The sequence below is a fragment of the Amblyomma americanum genome, chromosome 2, assembly GCF_052857255.1.
Source record: "Amblyomma americanum isolate KBUSLIRL-KWMA chromosome 2, ASM5285725v1, whole genome shotgun sequence".
In the NCBI taxonomy this organism is placed as follows: domain Eukaryota; kingdom Metazoa; phylum Arthropoda; class Arachnida; order Ixodida; family Ixodidae; genus Amblyomma; species Amblyomma americanum.
Window position 1 is genome coordinate 181,188,006 of NC_135498.1, and position 22,162 is coordinate 181,210,167.

At 47.4% G+C, this 22,162-nt stretch overlaps 1 protein-coding gene across 1 annotated transcript; it reads right to left on the bottom strand.

The window, feature by feature from the left end:
• Positions 1 to 8,924: 8,924 nt before the first annotated feature.
• GluProRS (Glutamyl-prolyl-tRNA synthetase) lies at positions 8,925 to 22,026 on the bottom strand. The gene is made up of 2 exons (XM_077655552.1): positions 18,543 to 22,026; positions 8,925 to 10,440 (listed from the first exon to the last, which is right to left on the bottom strand). Exons 1-2 carry the CDS (start codon positions 21,636 to 21,638, stop codon positions 8,986 to 8,988), a joined length of 4,551 nt encoding a protein of 1,516 aa, XP_077511678.1. The 5' UTR covers positions 21,639 to 22,026; the 3' UTR covers positions 8,925 to 8,985.
• Between the last annotated feature and the right edge of the window lie 136 nt (positions 22,027 to 22,162).

Genomic DNA, 22,162 nt, shown 5'->3' on the forward strand with positions numbered 1-22,162 from the left:
TTGCGATCGATCAAACCAACTTAGCAGTCCTCGATGGCATATCAGATCATAAGCTAACATTGTGCACCACACCCATTCAAGCAACAGCAGCTCGTACTATCTCGAAAACTACTTACCCAGACTTCACAAACGCTGATGATTCAAGCATACTTAATTACCTAATTTCGGAGTACGAATAGTTTGAAGAACTCGCTAATTACCAAGGTACAAATATAGATACGCTGTGGGGAAGCTTCAAGGCCATTGTATCGCACTGCATCAAAAACTTTGTACCATTGAAGACCAAACAAACAAATACGCGTAACCCTTGGATAACACGCGATATCATTCATGGGAAACGCAAAGTAAAACGACTAAGGAAATCACTAAAATCAAAAAATATCACTCAGGTAAAACATAAGCTTGCGAACGCCATCCGTGAAATGAAAGCAAAAATTATGGCAGCGAAAACAAACTACTTCTCAGTTACGCTTCCTAATTTTTTAAAACACTCCCCTGGAAAATTTTGGAAATACCTCAGCCCCAAAAACACAAGAAGACACCTTCAATTGGCAAGGACAAAATCAAAATTTTGCAAATTCCTTAAATACATACTTCCAATCTGTGTTCACAGTTGACGATGGCTGCACACCGGAGAGTATTCAGCGCATTCAAACACCGCTAGACATGCCAACAATAACTGAGACAGGCGTGCTCAACCTACTATTATCAATAGACACAAAAAAAGCAAATGGTCCTGATAATATTCCAAACACTTTTTTGCAAAGATATGCTGAAGTCAACGCGAAATATTTACATTTATTGTTCAATAAATCTTTATCAACCTGTAGTCTAGCTAATGAATGGAAAATAGCGAAAGTTATTCCTATACACAAAGCAGGAAGCAAAGATGACGTTTCAAATTATAGACCAATATCACTAACGTGCACGGTAGGAAAATTATTGGAACACATCATACTAAAGCATATCACCAGTTATGTTGAGCAAGAAAACATTTTATCGCCTGTTCAACATGGATTTCGAAGGGGACTTTCAACTATCACCCAATTACTCGAACTAACACATGATTTGTTCCAGAGCATTGATAACCAAAAGCAAGTTGACTTGATTGCACTTGATTTCTCTAAGGCGTTTGACAGAGTAAGCCATAAAAAACTAATTAGCAAACTTAGATCAACTTTAGGTAACGGCCCTATTATCAACTGGATCGAGGACTACTTAACTAACCGATCTCAGTATGTTGTAGTTAACAATGAAATTTCTTCTACTGCGCTCGTTACGTCGGGAGTACCCCAATGGTGCGTCCTTGCTCCACTTTTATTTCTTATCTTCATTAATGATCTGCCCTCTAACATACAAGTTAAAATTAAACTTTTCGCCGATGACTGCATACTTTACAACGAAATCAACACTGTAAATGACCACGATGATTTAAACAGCGCCCTTCATGAAGTGGTAATATGGTGTCACAAATGGCAAATGGAATTGAACATTAAAAAAACAGCCTTCTTATGTGTAACCCGTAAAAAACAAAGGTCCGAATATGTGTACAGCATCAATAACATACCGCTCACCCGAGTTCACGAACACAAATACCTTGGATTAATCATTTCACATGATCTAAGATGGGAATCACATATTAACAGTATAGTATCATCTGCTTTAAAACGATTGTTCTTCCTTAGAAGACGGCTTCGAGAAGCGCCACCGGAGACCAAACTGTTAGCATATAACACATTTATACGATCAGTTCTCGAATATGGAAACACGATTTGGTTTCCCTACACACAACAGCTCATTAACAAACTAGAAGGAGTACAGAGAAAGGCAATTAGATTTATCTTTAACAAATACAGGACCAGTGATTCACCATCCCAACTACTAAACCAAGCATGTATTCTTACTTTACAGAAACGCGCCAGACTAGCACGACTAAAATTATTGTTCCAATTAGTTCATAACTCGTTAAACATAGATACTTCGTTATATATATATATATATATATATATATATATATATATATATATATATATATATATATATATATATATATATATATATATATATATATATATATATATATATATATATATATATATATATATATATATATATATATATATATATATATCTGTAGATGAATCGAGACCATCCCGGCATAAGCACCCATTAACCCTTAGAGAGTACGGATTCCGAACCGACTGTTTCAGATATTCATTTTTTCCGCTTGCCATAAAAGATTGGAATAGTTTGAACCCCTCTATCACTACTAATACATCTTTGCAGAAATTTGTAACTCTGGTAGAAGAACAGTTGCGCGATAATTAAAATAGATATATAAATAATTATTATACAAGTACAACAGACCGCTCGTATCACTGCATATAACAGCATCTGTATGAACATACTACTTACAATGTATAAAATCGCACCCTTTTCTGTGAAATATACTCTTTCGTTATGTGTTTTATTTTCTGCTATCTGTGTTTTTTTCCCATACTCATGTAATTACTTGCAAACAACAGTGTTCTTAATATATACCATTCCATTTGTATTCGCTTTGTACCTTCTTACTATGTGCCCATCCTGTAAAAATCCCAATGGGATTGACAGTATCTGAAAATAAAATAAATTAGTTGCATTACAAGGTAATTACAACTGCATTGCACTGCAGTGCGAAAACAAAACTATGCAGTGGCAAAGGGCGCGCAGGCAGCGCTGCACACGATAAAGCTACTTGCAAAGCCTGTTTCACATGCAAACAAAAACACTAGCGATTCCTGCCGCCGTGACACCGAACCCTATTTCGAGTCGACGCGGCGGCTCGACCGGCTAGAGCAACGAGCTTCCACAAGCTGGAAATTTTAAGAGCGTTAGCTCTTATATCATCAGGTTTCTCGATTTCTTGTGGTCTGCTACCACCTACCTTCGGCGTGAAATTTTCCAAGTCCGAGGAATTCAATATGGCGGCCCCCATAGTAAATCGATATAGCAACGCAACTAGTGATTGAGTGGTGACGTCATTAGTATATCGAGTTCGTGATTGATTGGTGACATCGCTAATTTTGTGACGTCATAATTAACTAGCGACGCGACTATATGTTTAATCGCTTATAACTCGGTAATTAATGAGGTAATTATAAAACGAATTATATATTTGGAATCCTCTAGATGAGTAGAACACGTCAGAAACCAAAATTATCTAATGAAGTCCGTATTTAGTTATGGCTAGGCTTATGTTTAATTGCTTATAATTAATTAACCGATAATGGCATACTCGTAACATACGGGCTCGATGAGTAGAACGTATTACACACCAGTATCGCCTAATTAGGTTAATATTTATTAATGGTAAGGCTTAACATGTCGCCCGTGACGTCAGCACTCGGCAGCTCACAATTTTATACCTCATGGCGACTGGGCACCTATTGCCTTGAAGTAAGGAAAAATGGTACTCCAAATTGGCCAAAAATATCCGACCTCAAGGCGGTAGGCGCCCGCTCGCCGTGAGGTATGGAAAAGTAGCCTAATCACGTGGTAATACATCGCAGCTAACGCTCGCTACTTCAACGACTTCCGGACGGTGGCGGCCACGCATATTTTTTTTCGACGGGACGCGCCGCTCAACTCGCACAGTCGTTTGTATGTGAACCAGCCGCAAGGCTGGCTCCGGCGCTCTCGCTTCAGGTCGCTGTCTTGCGCTGCTTTTTTAGTGCGCTGGCGCCAAAGCATCCACTCAGTCGCTTATTTATTTAAAACACCCTCAGGACCATACCGCATTACCGAAGGAAATGGTTACACAAAAGTAATACATCAAAACATAGAAATATGAGCGTAATTTCGCAGAAGGTTGCTGGTTATACTTATCGTTTCGGCGTCAGTTTGTTAAAATAGACTCTACTTCTTCAAGACAACTTGAAATGAAGCTAGGTGTCCCGCGAGGTTTGATATTAGGCTCGCTACTTTTCCTTTTGCATGTGAATGACATTACGGAGCTACAAAGAACACCCACAATATTCATGTTTTCAGACGACACTAGTTTATTCTTTTCCGGTAGAACACTGCATGACATTGAACAATCGGCCAATCTGTATTTAAATGATTTATCCATATGGCTGCAACACAACAAACTTCAGTTGAATGCAGTAAAAACGAAGTACATGATATTTAAGCCAATCAATAAGCATAAAAAAATTAACTTACAGTACAGAGAACACATCTTAGAACAAGTAAGTGTGCAAAAGTTCCTTGGGGTATAGTTTAGTGAAGAGTTGTCTTGGACCCCTCATGTTAATCATCTGCTCTATGAACTCGCGCAGTCTGTTGGATGTATTAGAAAAATAGTGCAACGTAACATTTGGTGTGAGGTGCTGGGGTCCCTTCATCGCCATCCTGGTCCCGGAGCTTCGGCGTCCTGCGCCTGCCGTGGTCGTCGGCCGTGTGGGCCTGGTCCGCACCGCCCGGCTGTGCCCAGCCCGCCAGACCTGAACCGACCTCGCCGCTTACCCCAGCCCCGTCCACCGCCCCGACCACAAGACACGACGAACTGACCACGTTGCCGCGACCGGAATGACCCGACCGACCCGAGACGCTGCCCACACGTGAGAACACCGCCCCCCCCCCCCCCCCCCTGCCTCTGCCGTTCGGTGCGTCCAAGGACCTCGGCCGTCGGCTCCTGGCAACCTGCGGCCCGGATGCTTCGTGGACCGGGACTCATTCGCCGATCGTCTCATTCACCGTGGCGGCAAGCCCTTCACCTCCTTCTTCTGTATCCAACCATTTTACAAGCCCATCGTCATCTGCAGCATTTCATCTTCAGTGCCGATCTTCTCGTTCGCGATCGGGACGATCGCTCGGTGGCCCCGAGTAGTGTGACGAAGAAGACGACGAACTGCGCAGTGGCGCGGGCAGGAGCGCTCGCGCTAGGCCGGCAGCCATTAAATCATCTCATTTCCATCGACCATCGTGTCTCTTTCTTCGGCTGGCCGCCACGTAACAATAGCTTCTCTTCTACCTCTTTGGCTAAAGCAATCACTATATTACTCCCTGTTCTATTCTAAAATTTTGTATGGCATTCTGGTCTGGGGAACGACAAAAGGGAACTACGATAGGCTACAACTGCTGCAGAAACGTGTCCTCCGAATTTTTGTGGACCACACCGGCCCTATTAGATTGTTGTCGACGCAACCTCTTTTTCCCAGATTTGATGTTTTACTAGCAAGTAAAGTCTATTTATGGATACTGAGACAGCGAATATATAAAAAGAAACTCCACAGTGTTTACACACCTGTTTTGGCTCAATATGATATCCGTAACCCCAAACGCAGAAATAAAAAAGTCAGAACAAATTATGGAAAACAAGATACCAGGTAATAGACATGTTAAATAACTCTGCTTCTATTTTAGATTTCTGCCTACCCAGAAAAACGTTCAAACGTGAACTGCGGGCAATATTGTTTTCCGTTGAGATTGTTAAGTAACAATGATAAATGTAAATTTTGTTTTCAATTGTTGACTTCTTTTTACGTGTTTTTGTGATATTTGAGCGAATCTTCAATTTGATTAAAAAACTGTCCGTAGTGCTGAAGTACAGCCATGTTGTATAGGATGTATGCGTGTACTATCTGTAACGATGCTTCTCTTTTTTGTACCAGCTCTCTGCTGTAGGTTGCTCCTTTTGTTACGGGGGCAGAGACCTCATCAGGCAACCATGCCTTTAGTCTCTGCCACCCGCAGGATGATGTGATTTTCCTGCAAATAAAGACTGACTGACTGACTGACCGACCGACCGACCGACCGACCGACCGACCGACCGACTGACTAACTGACTGACTGACTGACTGACAATATTAGGTAGTTTATTCTTGAAATAAACGGTGATCATCAAATTGTGCTAGTGATGCGGAAGGTGATTCCACTGGTCGGATACCCGGGAAGAAAGGAATGAAAGTAGGCTTTCGTTCTGTAGAACGGTATTCCAACCTTGTGAAATAATAATAATAATAATTGGTTTTGGGGGAAAGGAAATGGCGCAGTATCTGTCTCACATATCGTTGTACACCTGAACCGCGCCATAAGGGAAGGGATAAAGGAGGGTGTGAAAGAAGAAAGGAAGGGGTGCCGTAGTGGAGGGCTCCGGAATAATTTCGACCACCTGGGGATCTTTAACGTGCACTGACATCGCACAGGTGGACTGTAAGCAAACTGCCCACCGCGGCCGCTGGCAGTATGATTGGTCGCGAGAGGTTTGTCGGGAAGAGCAATTTGGGTCTCTCAAGCCCCACCAGCGGCAGCACCTGCCATCACAGGGCAGTGGCGCGTCTCTTAAGCGCTGGACCACTTCGCCAGGAGTGGTATGGGGACTCCCAGGTATCTATGAATGTAAACTCGAGAATGACCAAATCCGCGTATTTGGTAATTCAATTAACCCACTACCGCTGTAGCGTCATGCATACCTGCAAGGCGGAGCTTAACTGTCCCCTTCTCTTTATCAAGTTTCTTTTTCTTAAAACGAAATCTATTCCGAGAAAACTATTGAGTTAAAATTAATAAACCCGGCTATCAAAGGAGCTATACCCCGTATGCCGACATGGTAAGTAGCGCCAAAAAGGCAGGGACACAGCGTGCGTCCTACTACTAGAGTGTGTCCTGTCGCATGCTTCTGTGTTCGTGTCTTTTTAGCGCTATTTACCACATTGGCATGCGTAAACCAGCTAGGCCAACTAAAAGCCTCAGCTATACCCTGTGGTTTTACATGGACCGCCAATGCATGCATTCGAAGCCAAACACGAGAAACAAGAGTGCTTTTTGGCGTTTTTATTATTTTCCGTCGAGAAAAGCCCATTAATAGCGAGGGTAAAATTTGTTTTTGTCGAGCACTGCGACGTTTTGCCAGCACCGCGAAATAGTCCGAGATGCCGCGAATAAAAACGGCAGTTTATTGCAGTATTTCCAAGAAATCAACAATTTAAAAGGGCAAAAAATATATATGGATAAAAAGGCTACTCTCTTATAACATCTCATTGCACATTATTGCCTAAGCTGAGTAGGCATAAAATTAAATAAAAACTCTCAGAGCGGTTACAACTCCGTAATGCGAAATTCAGCGACATCTGCTGAGGTATTTTTCGCTTCACGATATATTGAGATAAAAAGAGAAGACAAGCATGTATTGGTATAGTTATACAGCACTGTTTTTTAATTTTCAGCAAACACTCGTACTTCGACTATAGCGCTCCTCTCCAGTCCGCTGTTCCGGGCGAGTTTCGCAGCACCCACTGCAGACGGACCGTGGCTCTCGCCAAGTCCTCCGTCACGGTAACCTCTATTCATATGGTTTCTGTGGCAGCCAGCTTAATTCCTCCTTCCACGGTAACCATCCGTCGGTTAGGCACTACTACTACGCTACAAGGACGCGAAACCCAGTGCAAGGGCCTGTAACATATGTCGCTGAAAAAATGAATCTGAAAAAAAAAATAATTGATTATAAGGAAATTAAAGGTCTCACTGCTCGGTGGACACCTCAGCCGCGCTGTGAGGGAAGGAAGATGGGAGCGAATGAGAAGAGAAAAATGTGTCGTAGTGGACGGCGCCGGAATAATTTCGTACATATGGGGATCTTTAACGCATAAAAAGAAGAAGCAAGCGTTAAGCACCAGATTTTTAGGCGGAGAGAAAGAAGAGTTAATTGACTGATGTAACTTTACTATCCAACACAGAAGTATAAGGTTACCCACCCGCTTAGGCGACGGCTCGAAGTTTTTTGGTCCGGGTGGCGTCTTCAGCCAGTTGTGCAGTTGGGCCCGAGCTGAGCAACAGTCTACCAGGAGGCCTTTGTTCTTTCTTCCTTATGCGTTTGCTTTGTTTATGTCCAGATCATGTGAACCATGCCTGCTGTGTTTCTGCAACTCTTACGTGTCTTGTCCTGGGTACCAATTGCTCATGAGCAGTGGGTTGGGGTTTGTTCTTGCTTGTAAGGGACTCCAAATACTCTCTTGCTCTTCCTTTAGCGATCGGCCGGCGGGTACACCGCTTGACTTAGACTGTAGTGTCGTGTGATTATAAGTGGTCGGTCCCGGCCGCTATCACGTGAGAAAAAACATCATTTTTACGCATTGTTTTTTTTTTTTAAGCGCCTTGTTTTGCGCCCAGCCGAAAGCTTTGAAAAGTGCTCTTATTCACGACAACAGTGTTTTTTTTTTTTTTCAGACAAATCCGACATCGTCGAGCGGAACTCCTGTGTCGTTTATGAGCGAATGGCCCAGCTCAAAAGCACTGCTTCTTCAGTAACGTGCTGCTCAAACGCTACGAGATGGCCTCATTGCGTTGGAACCAGGATAACAGAGACGCACAGCCATGCAATTGTTATTGGAGAAGTAGCCTCGACGTCCCCTCGCATAGACATAAATTTGCCCCTCAACCATTCCAGCCTGCAGCCACGCTGGCTACCATCATACTGCAAGCTACAGCGTGGAAATGTCGCTGGAAGGCAGCGGCCGACGAACCCTTTCAAGATAACGACTGCAGACTTGGCACTAGAAGCAGGCGCCGCACTCCGTACGCGCATCACACTGCCTCGCCAACTCACCTCTCATGTGGGGCAACAACTGGATCGGTTACGTGAGCGGGTTGCACGAGTAAGAAAACCGGTGCGATTGCATCACTGCATCCGCATCGAACCGCTGTTGCCCGCTACGCGTTCGTTTAAAGCCCATTTCTTTACTGCGGCTGTCGATCTGAACGGATTGTGCGAGGCGAATCGAGTGGCAGTTTTCCTCCTTGCCGTGGTATCGAGAAAAGAAAAATGCTCGAAAAGACTTTTTCAAACTGGAATTTCCCGAGTCAAAATACGAACCTCGCTTGAATGTCTTCGGGTATGCATGACTGTGCACTCCCGCTGAAAGCACAAAGGGACGAACAGCGGCTTATACAAACGAGCACATTTATTCCGTCAGATCCAATTAAATTAAGAGAAGACAATGTCGATCAGTAGCTCCTTCCGAACATCGTGTAGAACGCGGGTTTTCTCGAGCAGCCGGGGTTGATGCACTTGTCCCCATCCTCAATCTTGGCCGGCTGGTCGAACGGGATGCAGAGGCTCTTGGCGCCCATGGCCGGGGCTCCGGGCTCGGCCTCCACGCTGTCCTTGGCGCTGTTCTTCTTGATCTCGTCCTCGCAGTCCATGTCGCCGCAGAAGGGAGACATGATGACGCACTTGGCCTCAAGCTTCTGCAGGAACACGTCCCAGCTCTTTGTGACCGCCTGGAACTTGAGCTGGTCTTCCTTCGCGCGGTTGAACATCCCCTTCTGGATGGTCTCCAGCAGCGTCTTGATGTCGTTCACAGCGCTGGACGTGCTGTACGTGATCTTCTCGCCCGTGTCCCTCCGGACGGCCACGAACTGCTTCTGCTGCATGTCCCGCGGACCGATCTCGACCCTGACAGGGACCCCCTTGAGCTCCCAGTGGTTGAACTTCCAGCCCGGCGAGTAGTTGTCCCTGTAGTCTCCTTTGCACCGAACGCCCTCTTTGCTCAACGAAGACTCGAAGTCCTGGCAGAACTTGATGAGAGCCGCCTTCTGGTCTTCCGACATGGCCGCCGTGATGCCGCACGGCACGATGACGATCTGGTAGCTGGCGACCCGCGGCGGAAGCACGAGTCCCTGGTTATCCGCGTGCACCATCACGAGCACGCCTATCGTCCTCGTCGTCAGACCCCACGAGTTCTGGAATGCGAACTTCTTTTCGCGCGTCTCGGGGTCCTCGAAGACGATCTCGAACATCTTGCTGAAGTTCTGGCCCAGATGGTGAGACGTGGCGCCCTGAATGCCACGGCCGCTCGCCGGCACGTAGCCCTCCACGGTCGTCGTGAAGTCGGCGCCAGCGAACTTCTCCTTCTCGGTCTTCCGGCCGCGCACCACGGGCAGCGCCAGCAGCTCTTCGTAGACTGCCGTGTAGATGTCGAGGATCTTGTAGACTTCCTCCACGGCTTCCTCTCTCGTCGCGAACGCCGAGTGGCCCTCCTGCCAGAGGAACTCCCTGGTCCGCAGGAATGGCTGAGGATGTTTGAACTCCCACCGGACAATGTTACACCACTGGTTCAGCTGGAGCGGCAGGTCCCGGTGCGACTGTATCCACTTGGCGTACGAGGGGTACATGACTGTCTCGCTCGTCGGCCGGATGGCGATGGGCTCCGCCAACTCGCTGCTGCCGGACTTGGTGACCCAGGCGACCTCGGGGGCGAAGTCCGCCACGTGGTTCTTCTCTCGCTCCAGAGCCTGAGCCGAGACAAACATGGGGAAGTAGCAGTTCTGAACGCCGATGGCCTTAATCTTAGCATCCATGAAGTCCTTGATGTTCTCCCAGATGCTGTAGGCCCAAGGGCGCAGGATGTAGCAGCCACTCACGTCGTAGTACTCGATCATTTCCGCCTTCGTAATGACCTAGAACACACACACAAAAAATCCGCGAGTTTTCAATAAATGTGTCCGTTCCACGGAGGGTATCTGCACTCGATAAACGCGGCACACGCATTATTATGGAACGGCTATTTTCGAGGACTTCAAAACAATCACCCTTAAATGAAAATGATCACTCTTAGCTATGGAACCGATGAGACGGAGAGGGCGATCAGATCCTCTGTCGCTCTCAACTATCCATCGGTGACAATGAACGGCACCGTATCAAGGTTCATTCAGGGCTACAACTATGGAACTTCTGCCAAGGTTTTGCTCAGGGACAGAACCCACCATGGCGAGATACGCTGCTATCAATCAGAGAAAAACAAGCCCTTGTTGTCGGGTGGCTAACCGCGCGTTTGAGGCTGTTCATCGTTAACATTAGCGGTAAGAGGTTGAGGTTGTAAGCTACTGCTGGGGCTAGCGTTGCGATTACTGGTCTCGTGCTGTTCCAGAGTAAGTGAGGCTAGAACGTAGCCATGGCATGGCACCACTGTGGGTCGGCGAACCGACAGCGCCGTTCACAATGGCAATTTCATTGCCTTTGTCTCCCGCCAGCTGCTCAATGCAGAGCCTTCTGTACAGTGAGGAGTTCGGTCACCATGCACAAAAAAGAGAACAAGGGAAAACAAATGAATCAAACTCGCGCACTCAAAGTGCGGTCTTCGTGTCCTTGCCAAGAAAGCTATTACAATCAAGCGTTCTTCTATTTGGCGTCTAAGTCGAGAACGAATATATCGAACCCGCATATTTCGAATTATTGGCTATATTGAACAAGCTTATCCCCTTGAAAATCCTGTGTAAAAGTATAGAAAAGTCGCGATGTACATCAACTACAGTTACGCTAGCCTTTCGATATATCGAACTGCGAGCCGCTCCTCTGTAAGTGGCACTTCTAACGGCGCTGTTTGAGCACATTCCGCGTGCCAAGACGGGTCGGCTGTGCCAAGGCACCTGTTGGCAGCGCTGTTGATACCTGTTGGTACCCACGTCCACCTCGTGACAAACCGGACGTGGGGTGTGCTCGAGGGTGACCTCCCGTCTCTTGTGCTTATTTCCACGCTACATCGCTGTCATGTGGTGAAGCCAACCTAACTAATGCCTGGCGGTGGGCTTCGTGTGGTGTCCTTCGATGCCGAAGGCTTTGCGGAAACCAAATGTATTTTAATTTCAATAAAATATTATTCGATTTATAGTATACTGTTAAAAGGATTAAACATCTTATTAAAGGCAGTAGACAGTTCCCAGCCGGCGTCTGCAGCGGCTTCGATGCGAAGCAGGTTAGAAGTCTAGGGTTCGACGGAATCCCGTCTGGCGAGGAAGATTCATACTGATGAAGAAAACATACACTCGCCAAGGTTCAAAGAAAATAAGAATGAATTGACGTTTCGGCGCCCGTACGGGTGCCTTGATCACAAAGAAGCGAAGGACGGGCAGGTGAGCTATATATGGGCAGTTTTTTGAAGGGTGCGCAGGTATATCTCTGGGAGATTGCCACGGGTCCGGTTAATCGTGTTTGGCGTGGATTGAATGCACAATGATTCTATGAGAAGGCGTTTTGGTAATGATTTTTCCTTTGCAATTACACGTGCTGCGTCCCAGTCGATGGTATGGCCAGTTTCTTGATGTTGCGCCAAAGCGTTTGAGATAGATTTTCCTTTGGCGACGTCATTTTGGTGCTGTTTGAGCCTTGTCTTGAATTTGCCTGTTTCTCCGATATAGGAAGCGTCGCAATCATGACAGGGGATCTTGTAGATCACGCCTGGAAAGATATCGATGTCAAGAGGGTCCTTGACTCGCAAGAGTCGTTGCCGAAGTTTGCACGACGGGACGTGGGCCACATGAATGTTATAATCTGAAAAGATGCGAGCAAGGTTCTCACTCACACCGTGGGCATACGGAATCGGCACCCGCTTCTTTGCGCATGCGTCAGTTCGGATAGTCGGAGCAGAGGCGCGTCGTTCCTGGGATCGTAGTATTTGGGCTGGGTAACCGTTACGTGTCAGGTCTTGCCTGACCTGTTTCACTTCTGCTGCTCTGCGCTTAGGACTTGAGCATATCCTAAATGCGCGGTTGAACAGAGACGCCGCGACTGAGCGCTTGTGCCCGAGGGGATGAGATGACTGAAAGTTTAGGTACCTTCCGGTGTGAGTGGGTTTACGATAGACGGTGGTTTGCAGAGAATGCGGTGAGCGTTCCACGAGGACGTCGAGGAAAGCGATGTGGCCATCCACTTCCTCCTCTAGGGTGAACTGAATGCTTTGCTGGAACGTGTTGAGGTGCGCTAGAAACCTGTGTACGTCTGGCCGGTTGATGACAGAGAAGCAGTCATCGACATAGCGTACAAAAAACTGCGGTGGGGGGTCGAATGAGGCAAGTGCTGCGGATTCTATTGATTCTAAGGCAAGGTTAGCACATACTACAGAAACTGAGGCACCCATGGCTGTTCCGAAAGTCTGTCTGTAGAAGTTCTTGTTGAAGGTGAAATAAGTATTCGAGAGGCAGAATTTTAGGAGTCGGCAGAGGTCGTCGGCTTCAATCGGGGTTCGTTCAGGCAAAGTCGTGTCTTCGTTCAGGGCTTTCTTGCAACACTCCACCGCAAAATCCACAGGCACAGATGTGAACAGAGACTTCACATCGAAAGAAGCCATTACTTGGGTGTCGTCAATGGGCACGTTCTTCAGCTTCTCGACGAAGTCGCTTGCATTCCGGACGTGCGTGGCGGTTTTTCCCGCTAGAGGGGCCAGCACCCGGTGAAGGTAGCCAGAGAGCTTGTTCAACGGGGACCGTGTAAAGTCCACAATTGGACGGAGCGGTGTGCCCTCCTTGTGCACTTTTGGTACGCCGTAGATGGCAGGAGCGGCGCCATTGTGACACAGTAGCTTGTTGTAGATATACTGACCGTCGGACGGGGGGACGTATTTGAATACATCAGCGAGAAGCTTCTGAAGTTCAGCTTCTATCTTTCTGGTCGGGTCCCGGTTTATCTTTGTATAGGTATTTTTGTCCTCCAAAAGTGCCGACATCTTTTTTATATATTCAGTCCGATCTAGCACCACAGTGGCGTTCCCCTTTTCGGCCGGAAGGATCACGACTGCCTCATTCTTTTGTAATGTTTTGAGGGCTTCCTTTTCAGGGCGTGGGAGTGCGCTGTCTTTTTCTTTTCGTAACTTTGAAAGTGCTCCGATGGCACGAGAACGTGCTTGGTCGCGTAGGCTGGCGTCAATCTTTCGCACTGCTAGCTCAACGGCACATGTCATGCTTTTCGCATCAGGGACGGGTCCAGTGTTGAAGTTGAGTCCCTTGTTAAGAAGCGAGAGTTCAGCATGGTCTAGCTTGTACGAAGACAGGTTGTGTACGCAAGAAGTTGCTGTCTCTACTGTCTGCCGCCCTAGGAGCAACCGGAACTTCGTTTCTTGATTCTGCTGTCTTTGTTCCTGAGTGTTCGCTGCCACACTGTTCGCGTAGAGCAGGACATCAAAGGCGTCCATAGCTAGGGTACGTTCTAGTGCCTGTTGAGTGAAGAAGATGTCGTTCTCCAGACGCTTAATCGTTGATCTTGTCTCCAGAATTCTCGCTTGTAGTAGAAGTTTTTCGGCTCGAGCGATAACATTTTTCCCAAACGGGGTACATACCAGAATTGGTAGACGCATGGACTTCGGGACCAACCCATGGCTCTTGCATCGGAGGTTGAAGCGTAGGTGGCACAGGAAGGAGGTAAGCCTCGTTTTCAGTGCGACGAACTGTCGAATCTTGGTTACCGCATACTCTGCAAACCACCGTCTATCGTAAACCCACTCACACCAGAAGGTACCTAAACTTTCAGTCATCTCATCCCATCGGGCACAAGCGCTCAGTCGCGGCGTCTCTGTTCAACCGCGCATTTAGGATATGCTCAAGTCCTAAGCGCAGAGCAGCAGAAGTGAAACAGGTCAGGCAAGACCTGATACGGAACGGTTACCCAGCCCAAATACTACGATCCCAGGAACGACGCGCCTCTGCTCCGACTATCCGAACTGACGCATGTGCAAAGAAGCGGGTGCCGATTCCGTATGCCCACGGTGTGAGTGAGAACCTTGCTCGCATCTTTTCAGATTATAACATTCATGTGGCCCACGTCCCGTCGTGCAAACTTCGGCAACGACTCTTGCGAGTCAAGGACCCTCTTGACATCGATATCTTTCCAGGCGTGATCTACAAGATCCCCTGTCATGATTGCGACGCTTCCTATATCGGAGAAACAGGCAAATTCAAGACAAGGCTCAAACAGCACCAAAATGACGTCGCCAAAGGAAAATCTATCTCAAACGCTTTGGCGCAACATCATCAAGAAACTGGCCATACCATCGACTGGGACGCAGCACGTGTAATTGCATAGGAAAAAAATCATTACCAAAACGCCTTCTCATAGAATCATTGTGCATTCAATCCCCGCCAAACACGATTAACCGGACCCGTGGCAATCTCCCAGAGATATACCTGCGCACCCTTCAAAAAACTGCCCATATATAGCTCACCTGCCCGTCCTTCGCTTCTTTGTGATCAAGGCACCCATACGGGCGCCGAAACGTCAATTCATTCTTATTTTCTTTGAACCTTGGCGAGTGTATGTTTTCTTCATCAGAAGCAGGTTAGACCAAGCAACGCCTAGACCGGTGCACTGTTAGGACCCTGGCAGGCGGAACATCGTTGCAATAAGCGCGTCACAAGTGTAGGTGCAATGTGCTTTCCCTTCTAGGTTACACATAAGCTTATCTGTCACTGTTTTTTATAAATCGAATTATCGATATATCGAACTATTTTGCGATCCCCTTCGATTTAGATTTACCCGGGTTCGACTTAGTCCCTGAGCCACACCCAGTGCCATAAGTCCGTTCGATTTACTTACACTACATGAACTAGTTCTCGCGGTGCTGCACTTCGCCATTTGTTTCAGCGGTGCAACATGGAGCCCCTGCACGACGTCATTCGTTTCAGAAAAGTGCAGATGTCATGCAGACCTAAACTGCACTTCCTTGACTGCCAGTGCCGATTCTGTGCAGCAGCACAGGGAAGACTGGCTGAACGCAAGTATGCACGGGAAACATCGATACATCGAACTGGTCAGCCAGTGAATACAAGCTGCACTGGGCCCCAGCTAGCAGATAACGACAAAGCATGTCTTCTTTGCACTCAACCCTGGACGGCCTCCCATGATATGTGGGAAAAGCAGCGACACTTGAAAGGAACCAACAACAGTGTCACATGTGCCACATGATAGGCGGAAAAGAGGCTTGAAATCTAAACACCCCGCCTCTATGACCGTTGGCAGTAACCTGTAGTTCATATTTTTTTCCTTTTTTCTATACAGCAGCGACGAAAAACATGTACAGCGAAGGACCGATGCCCTGAAAACCACAACAGTGCACCAGACGCAGAAGGTTTGCACAACATCTGCACTTTAGCGTTCATTTCTGTTTGGCACTAAGGTCGTGCTGCGCCTGCACTGCTCACACACACACACAGTTCACATCGTGCAAGGCGAACCGAACGGACCTCATGGCTACTTCAAAAAATGCCGAATTCTCCCAAACAGAAGGCTGCACACTCTCTCCGGCTAACGAGTGCGGCGCCGCATGGTGGTCAAGCCATGGAGCAAACGAAGTGTTCCCATAGCCTGATGCGGAAGTTTAATGCCTAGCAGAGATACATCAAAGGTCCCTGACCTCTGCCACTCTTGTGGCTCACAGTGCACTGCTTCCTGCTTTTTCAGTTGTTGTCCTACTGGCTCATGGGCATAAGAGTTGGACTGAAATAAAATGACGAAGCAGCAGTGATATCAATGTTTTTCAATGCCCCATGTGACCTCAACATTGTCTCAGCTCGTCTGTGATGACAGAGTCACGAGTCGACTTGAAATCGAAACGCAACGTGAGTGAAGTTGAGTTATAAATTATTTAGCAGTTGTATATATGTATACTTTACACACCATTTAGAAAAAAACAACAAAAAATGCGGTGTCCCCGCTCCTTTAGAACAGCAGATATGCATTACATGCATTATTTTGGTGGACAATAATTGTGCACTGCATTTTCCTACCCTTTCAGAGTGGTAAATACGTAAACAGCAGATCTAGCACTGCATAAAAGCTTCATGGTGGCAGAGCTTAAGAAAACAAACAGCCTGGGACTACTGAACTGAACATGTTATCTAATACTCTTAAGTGGCAGACAGTGTACAAGGGATATATTGACATCTGCTACCGACATCATTTTGTTTTGTGCAGGTCAGCAAAGTCACCTTTACAAAAGAAACATCAAAATGTACTGCGCAATCGACATGGCATTGGCTAACTCAACTGAAATAATGAGATCATGATGTTTTAACATCATTATCTCATAATTATAATGAGATCACATCATGATCTCATTATAATAATGAGATCTTGATGAGATCAATTATGATAAAACATCGTGATCTCATTATTTCAGTCACAGTAGCAAAGACAAGGAAGTGACAGCTAAGACTGATGGCTATCGTCAATTCAGTCAACACAGCAGAAGTTTCACAATCAAGTGGCTATCGTGTACAAAAGCTTCACTTTTGATCTTCCTGCTTGACACACTCTCCTAACACACTGCAACAGTGGCATTAATTAGAAGAAAATAACTAGAATTCAGTGCATTTGTAGTGATTGCAAAAACATAGAACCTTGATACATACATTTAGATTAAAATTTAAAAATTGCAGAAGCAGCATATTTAGAATTCTGTTGCCTTGCAATAGAAATAAAAGTAAGGAACAGAATTCTGAAACTTAGTGAACATGGGTTATTATGGTTTAAATTTATGCCATGATGCCGCAAAGATATGGTAAATCTAGTGTCAGTAGTGTGCCTACCAGCATGCCTAGTTTCCAATGTGAATGTGCCGGCGGCCCACATGTGCCGCAGCTACTACCTGAACAAGGCTTGCACACTTCAGTTTACAAACACGCAGGTTTACAGTTAACAAAACAGGCTGCCTATGAAATATATTGAGTTAAGCTAGTGGACTGGCTACAAATGCATAAAAAAATTGGGCATTGAATAATAAAACCACACACTTCAGAAAAGACAAACGCCACAAAATGAAAAATTCCTGGATCATTTTAAACTGTTTAGCACGACATACCTATTGTGTAGTGCTCACTTTTGCTATGTTACCAATAACCTGCTTTGGTTGAAAGATATGATTGTGAAATAAATTTGGAAAAAATTTCCCAATTTTTTTTTTTATGCCTGAAATCTTAAAGGGCCACAGAAAGGGGTGTTTGACTTTAAAATGCTTGCGCTATGTAGAGTACAGGCCACCGAGCGTCCATGCCGTGTACGAGACCTCAGAAGTGAGCGGGAAATTTACAATACATTTTTGAAAACACCTGCTTTCGCACCTCGCGGCGACGCATGGTGCCGGGCATACGCGCGAAAACCTGGCAGACGACGTCACCTCGTTCAGATGACGTCAGCAGCAGGGGGTTCTCATTGGTTCAAAGCACCAAATTCTTTCAGACGTCATGCGCTACCGCGGCCACTCCGCGCGTCGCAGCCGGCAGAGGTAGGGGAGGGGCCGAGTGAGTGGGGCCGACGAAGGCAGGCTGCTGTTTTGGCGTGCGAGAGGAGAGGGAAAGGCGCGAAGACGCGGAAGTTCAAATTTCATTTGCAAATAACTCAGCTTCCACAAAATGCATTAAAATAATTCTTGCTGGGGGATAATTATGAGCGGTCATTTTTTAACGTCCCAGATATATCGCACCTTTATTGAGACCCCCTTTCTGGGTCCCTTTAATCTAAAAAAAAGAGAGAATGATCTAAAAAAAGACAGCATTCTGATCAAATCAACAAGTCCGCTTTTTGAACGCAACATTTCAAAACTTGTGCAGCATGACCCTTCCCGATGCAACAAATAGGCTTCCATAAATATATATACATGCATACAGGAAAAGTATGAGGTAAAGCGCAAACAAATAAAAAATGTATCAAGTGTTTGGCATCAATATTACAACGTCAACATTACAACACAGAATCCCAAACCATGAAATGCTAACATGCCACTACTCATGCAACGTACCTGTGAGTACCAGTCAGGTAGGTTTTCCTCCTTCTTGGCTTCTAGGCCGAGACGCGTAATCTTCTTGGGACCATCCTGTGGTGTGGGTATGCTTTCCTTGGCTGCAGGTTTTTTTGCCTTTTCTGCTTGCTTTGGTTTGTCTGTTTTCTTAGATTTGTCACCTTGATCTTTCTGCTTTTCCTGGGACGATGATGACTTTGTGCTGCCACTCGCTGATGGCTCTGAGGCTGGCTTCCACTCCTGGCCAGTTGCAGACTTGTAGTCTGCCTTCAACTGAAGCAGGGTCTTGACTTCTGGTTCGATAACATCCTTAGCTGCCTTGCTAGCCTTGAGTGTCCTAATCTTGTCTCCCTGCGCCTGAATCTTATTGTTGAGCTCTTGAGCACTTGCAGCTGCTGAAACATCCCCAGTTCCAGAGGCCGGTGGCACAGCAGGGTTGCCTGGTTTCCACTCGCTTCCAGTAGCAGTCTTGTACTCTGCCTTCAGCCTCAGCAGCTCTTTTATCTCTGGATCCAGTGTCTCCTTTGACGCCTTCTCAGCCTTCAACTTCCGAACCTTGTCTCCCTGAGCCTGAATGCTCCTGTCCAGGTCAGACACAGAACCGGGGTTTTGCGATGGAATGGCATTCTGCGCAGCTGCTTGCTTTGCAGCCGGTGCTGCTGTCGACGGCTGCCAGTCCTTACCACTCAGCTTCTTGAAATCTGCCTTGAGAGCCAGCAGCACTTGCACCTTGGTATCTACTTCAGACTTCTGAGCTTTGTTGGCCTTGAGCTGCCTCACCTCGTTCCCAACAGCCTGGATCTTGCTGCTCAGTTTGTCCAGCTCATCCGCCTGTGCAACCACCGGCTTGCTGTCTTCAACGGGTGACTTTTCAGATGCCTTGCCCTTGGCTCGCTGCTGCTGCTCCTTTTGGCTCTCTCGTGCGTCATAAAACTTTTGCACTACCTCTGGGAGAGTCGAGGTAGACTGTGTGCCGTCAGGAATGTGGTACAGCACTAAGGGCCCTTCTACGCTGGTGTGCCTTGCTGCCTCTTGGTCATAAGGCTGATCACAGATGAAGAAGCCTTTCCTCTGAATCTGGATGATGTCGGATTTCTTAACCTTTGCCAGCAACGGATCACCTAACATTGGCACCTCAAGGCGAGTTTCTTTGCGAACAAAGTCTTTGAAGTCATCATCTTTGCCGAGCACTTGCTTTGAAAGAATGTGATCAAAGAAAACACACTTACAGGGCACCAGTGGAGCTGAGGGCGTTTTTGCGAGCCATGTGACCTTAAGAGTGTTTTTATAGTTCTTGTCATCAAGGTTTGGCTCAGCAAGAACTTTGTTTACCTTGCCATCAGCACCCTTAGCAACATCTTTGATTTTCAAGTTACCGAGCCCAATAAAAGTGACATTATCACCAGCCTTCATGGCTTGGGCATCGACCTGGTCGATGAGCAGCTGTGGAGCCACAACAACCTCTCGTTGACCAAGACTGGGATTCTTTGGGTGAACTGCCACCTGTAGCTTCTCCTCTTTCAAGCCAGGAACATCAACCACCACAGCATCCTGTGCCTCTACTGCTGTGTGCCGAGGGGCAACAGGGTCGATCACCTTTTTGTTGAAAGCCCAGATCTTGTCCCAGTCCATCATAACAACAGACCGAGATGATCCCTGGGCAATGATAAACTGCTTCAGACCTTCAACAGTCATGCCTCTCCGCAGAACACCACGAACTGTAGGCATGCGTGGATCATCCCAGCCGTCCACAATTTTGTTTTCAACGAACCAGGTCAGCTTTCTCTTTGAAAGCACTGTATTCATCATGTTGAGCCTAGAGTACTCATATATGTACGGCTTTCTCATGCCAAGGCTGTCAAGGACCCAGAAGAATTGCTCGTCTCTGTCGTGGTACTCAGTAGTCCTCAAAGCATGCGTCACATCCTCAATGCTGTCGACAATGGGACATGCAAAGTCATAAGTAGGGTAGACCTTGTACTTGTTGCCGGTCCGTGGATGGTCCATGATCTTGCACCGGTACAAGGCGGGATCTCTCATACAACCGTTGTTCGAATTCATGTCGATTTTGGCTCTGACGCAACACTTGAGCCCGTGCTCGGTGCCCTTCTTCATTTCCTCCCAGAGCTTCAGGTTCTGTTCGACCGTGTTGGACCTATTCTTCGACTCGACCCTCTGCTCCCTCTCGGCCTTCATCGTCTCCGCGTCGGTGTCATCGACGTAGGCGAGGCCCTTTTTCAGCAGCTCCTCGCACTTCTGCAGCAGCAGCTCGAAGTAGTCCGACGTGAACGTGAAGCGATCTGGAGTGATCTCGAGCTTCTTCACGTCGTCCAGGATCACCTTCTCAAAGTCTTCCTTCTCCTTCTCGGGGTTGGTGTCGTCGAAGCGCATGATGAGCTTGCCTTTGAAGGCCTGCTGGTAGTACTGGTTAAGCAGCGCCGCCTTGGCGTGGCCGACGTGCAGGTAGCCGCTGGCCTCGGGCGGAAAGCGAACCACCACCTTGCCCATCTCGGCCCCCGGAAGGTCCACGAACTTGCCTTCTTCCTTGCTCATCTTGGTCTCGGCCTTGGGCTGCTCGCGCGCGGCGCCGGCCGGCAAGACGGCGATGACGTCCCTCACGTTGGGCTGCTCCGCGATGAAGCGGTACCAGCGGGAGACGTTCTGCGGGCACCGCTGGCCGGCCACCGCGGAGTGCCAAGCCGCGTTCCCGTAGAGGGCCTCCCACACGGCGATGTCGGCGAGCGTGACCGCCAGGCCCACGAGGTATGTGACCGAGCCGAGCGCCTTGTCGAGGCATCCCAGCGCCTGGAGGAAACCGGCGTCAGCGCGACTCAGCCGCGCGGCCGCGAATTCGATCCAGTGGTCCACCTCGGTGCGCTCGAGCACGCTGTCTCCGTACAGGCGGCCACCGGGCACCATGCGGGCCAGGTACCGCGAGATGAGCGCCGACGAGCCGAACGACTTGCCGCCGTCGAGCTGCAGGCACGTATTGTTGTTCCAGTCCACGTTGACGAGCACGGCCGGCTTGACATACGCCGCCGTGATGAGGGCGCCCACGGGGGGCTCTGTTTTGCTGCAGCTCAGCTTCAGCTGCATCTCGAGTTGCGATCCGTCGAGTGCCACGACCAAGAAAAGCGGAACTGCTTCTGAGCCCCGAGTACACTCAGCGGAGCAGACGCGGTGCGTTGCACCACGCAGGCATGGATTGCCAAGAAAGGATCATTGAATGGGATGATGAAAACTTTCTAAACTTTCGCTTTTGTCGTTTGGTAGCAGATGTCGCCACTAAACATTTAGGTTCAATGCGCACAAACCTCTTACCACACACTATAAATAGCTGTGTTTCCAATTATAGGCGTGTAGTATAGTTCAAGCATTATTTTTTGTGCGGATCTTTACTACAACTCTTTATTCCTGACGCGCTGCGAGATACGTCAAACGAGTTTCAATCGACATCGTGGTCAACTTTTCTCGTCTGGTCGCACTTGCTGGTCGCTTGCATCAAGTGGAAGGAATGCTTGCTTGCTGCAATTTTGTGCGCAAATTATTGAGTGTCAGCACTATTTCGCACACGTTTAGTACCGTATAGTGAGATCTTGCTATATATAAGTCGTAACCGG

What these genes read in the sequence shown, in the direction of transcription:
- GluProRS (XM_077655552.1), bottom strand. Translation starts at nt 21,638, where the DNA reads ATGCAGCTGAAGCTGAGCTGCAGCAAAACAGAGCCCCCCGTGGGCGCC. An exon ending in TACCTGACTGGTACTCACAG is followed by an intron (nt 10,441 to 18,542) that starts GTACGTTGCATG and finishes TGTGTGTTCTAG; the next exon opens with GTCATTACGAAGGCGGAAAT.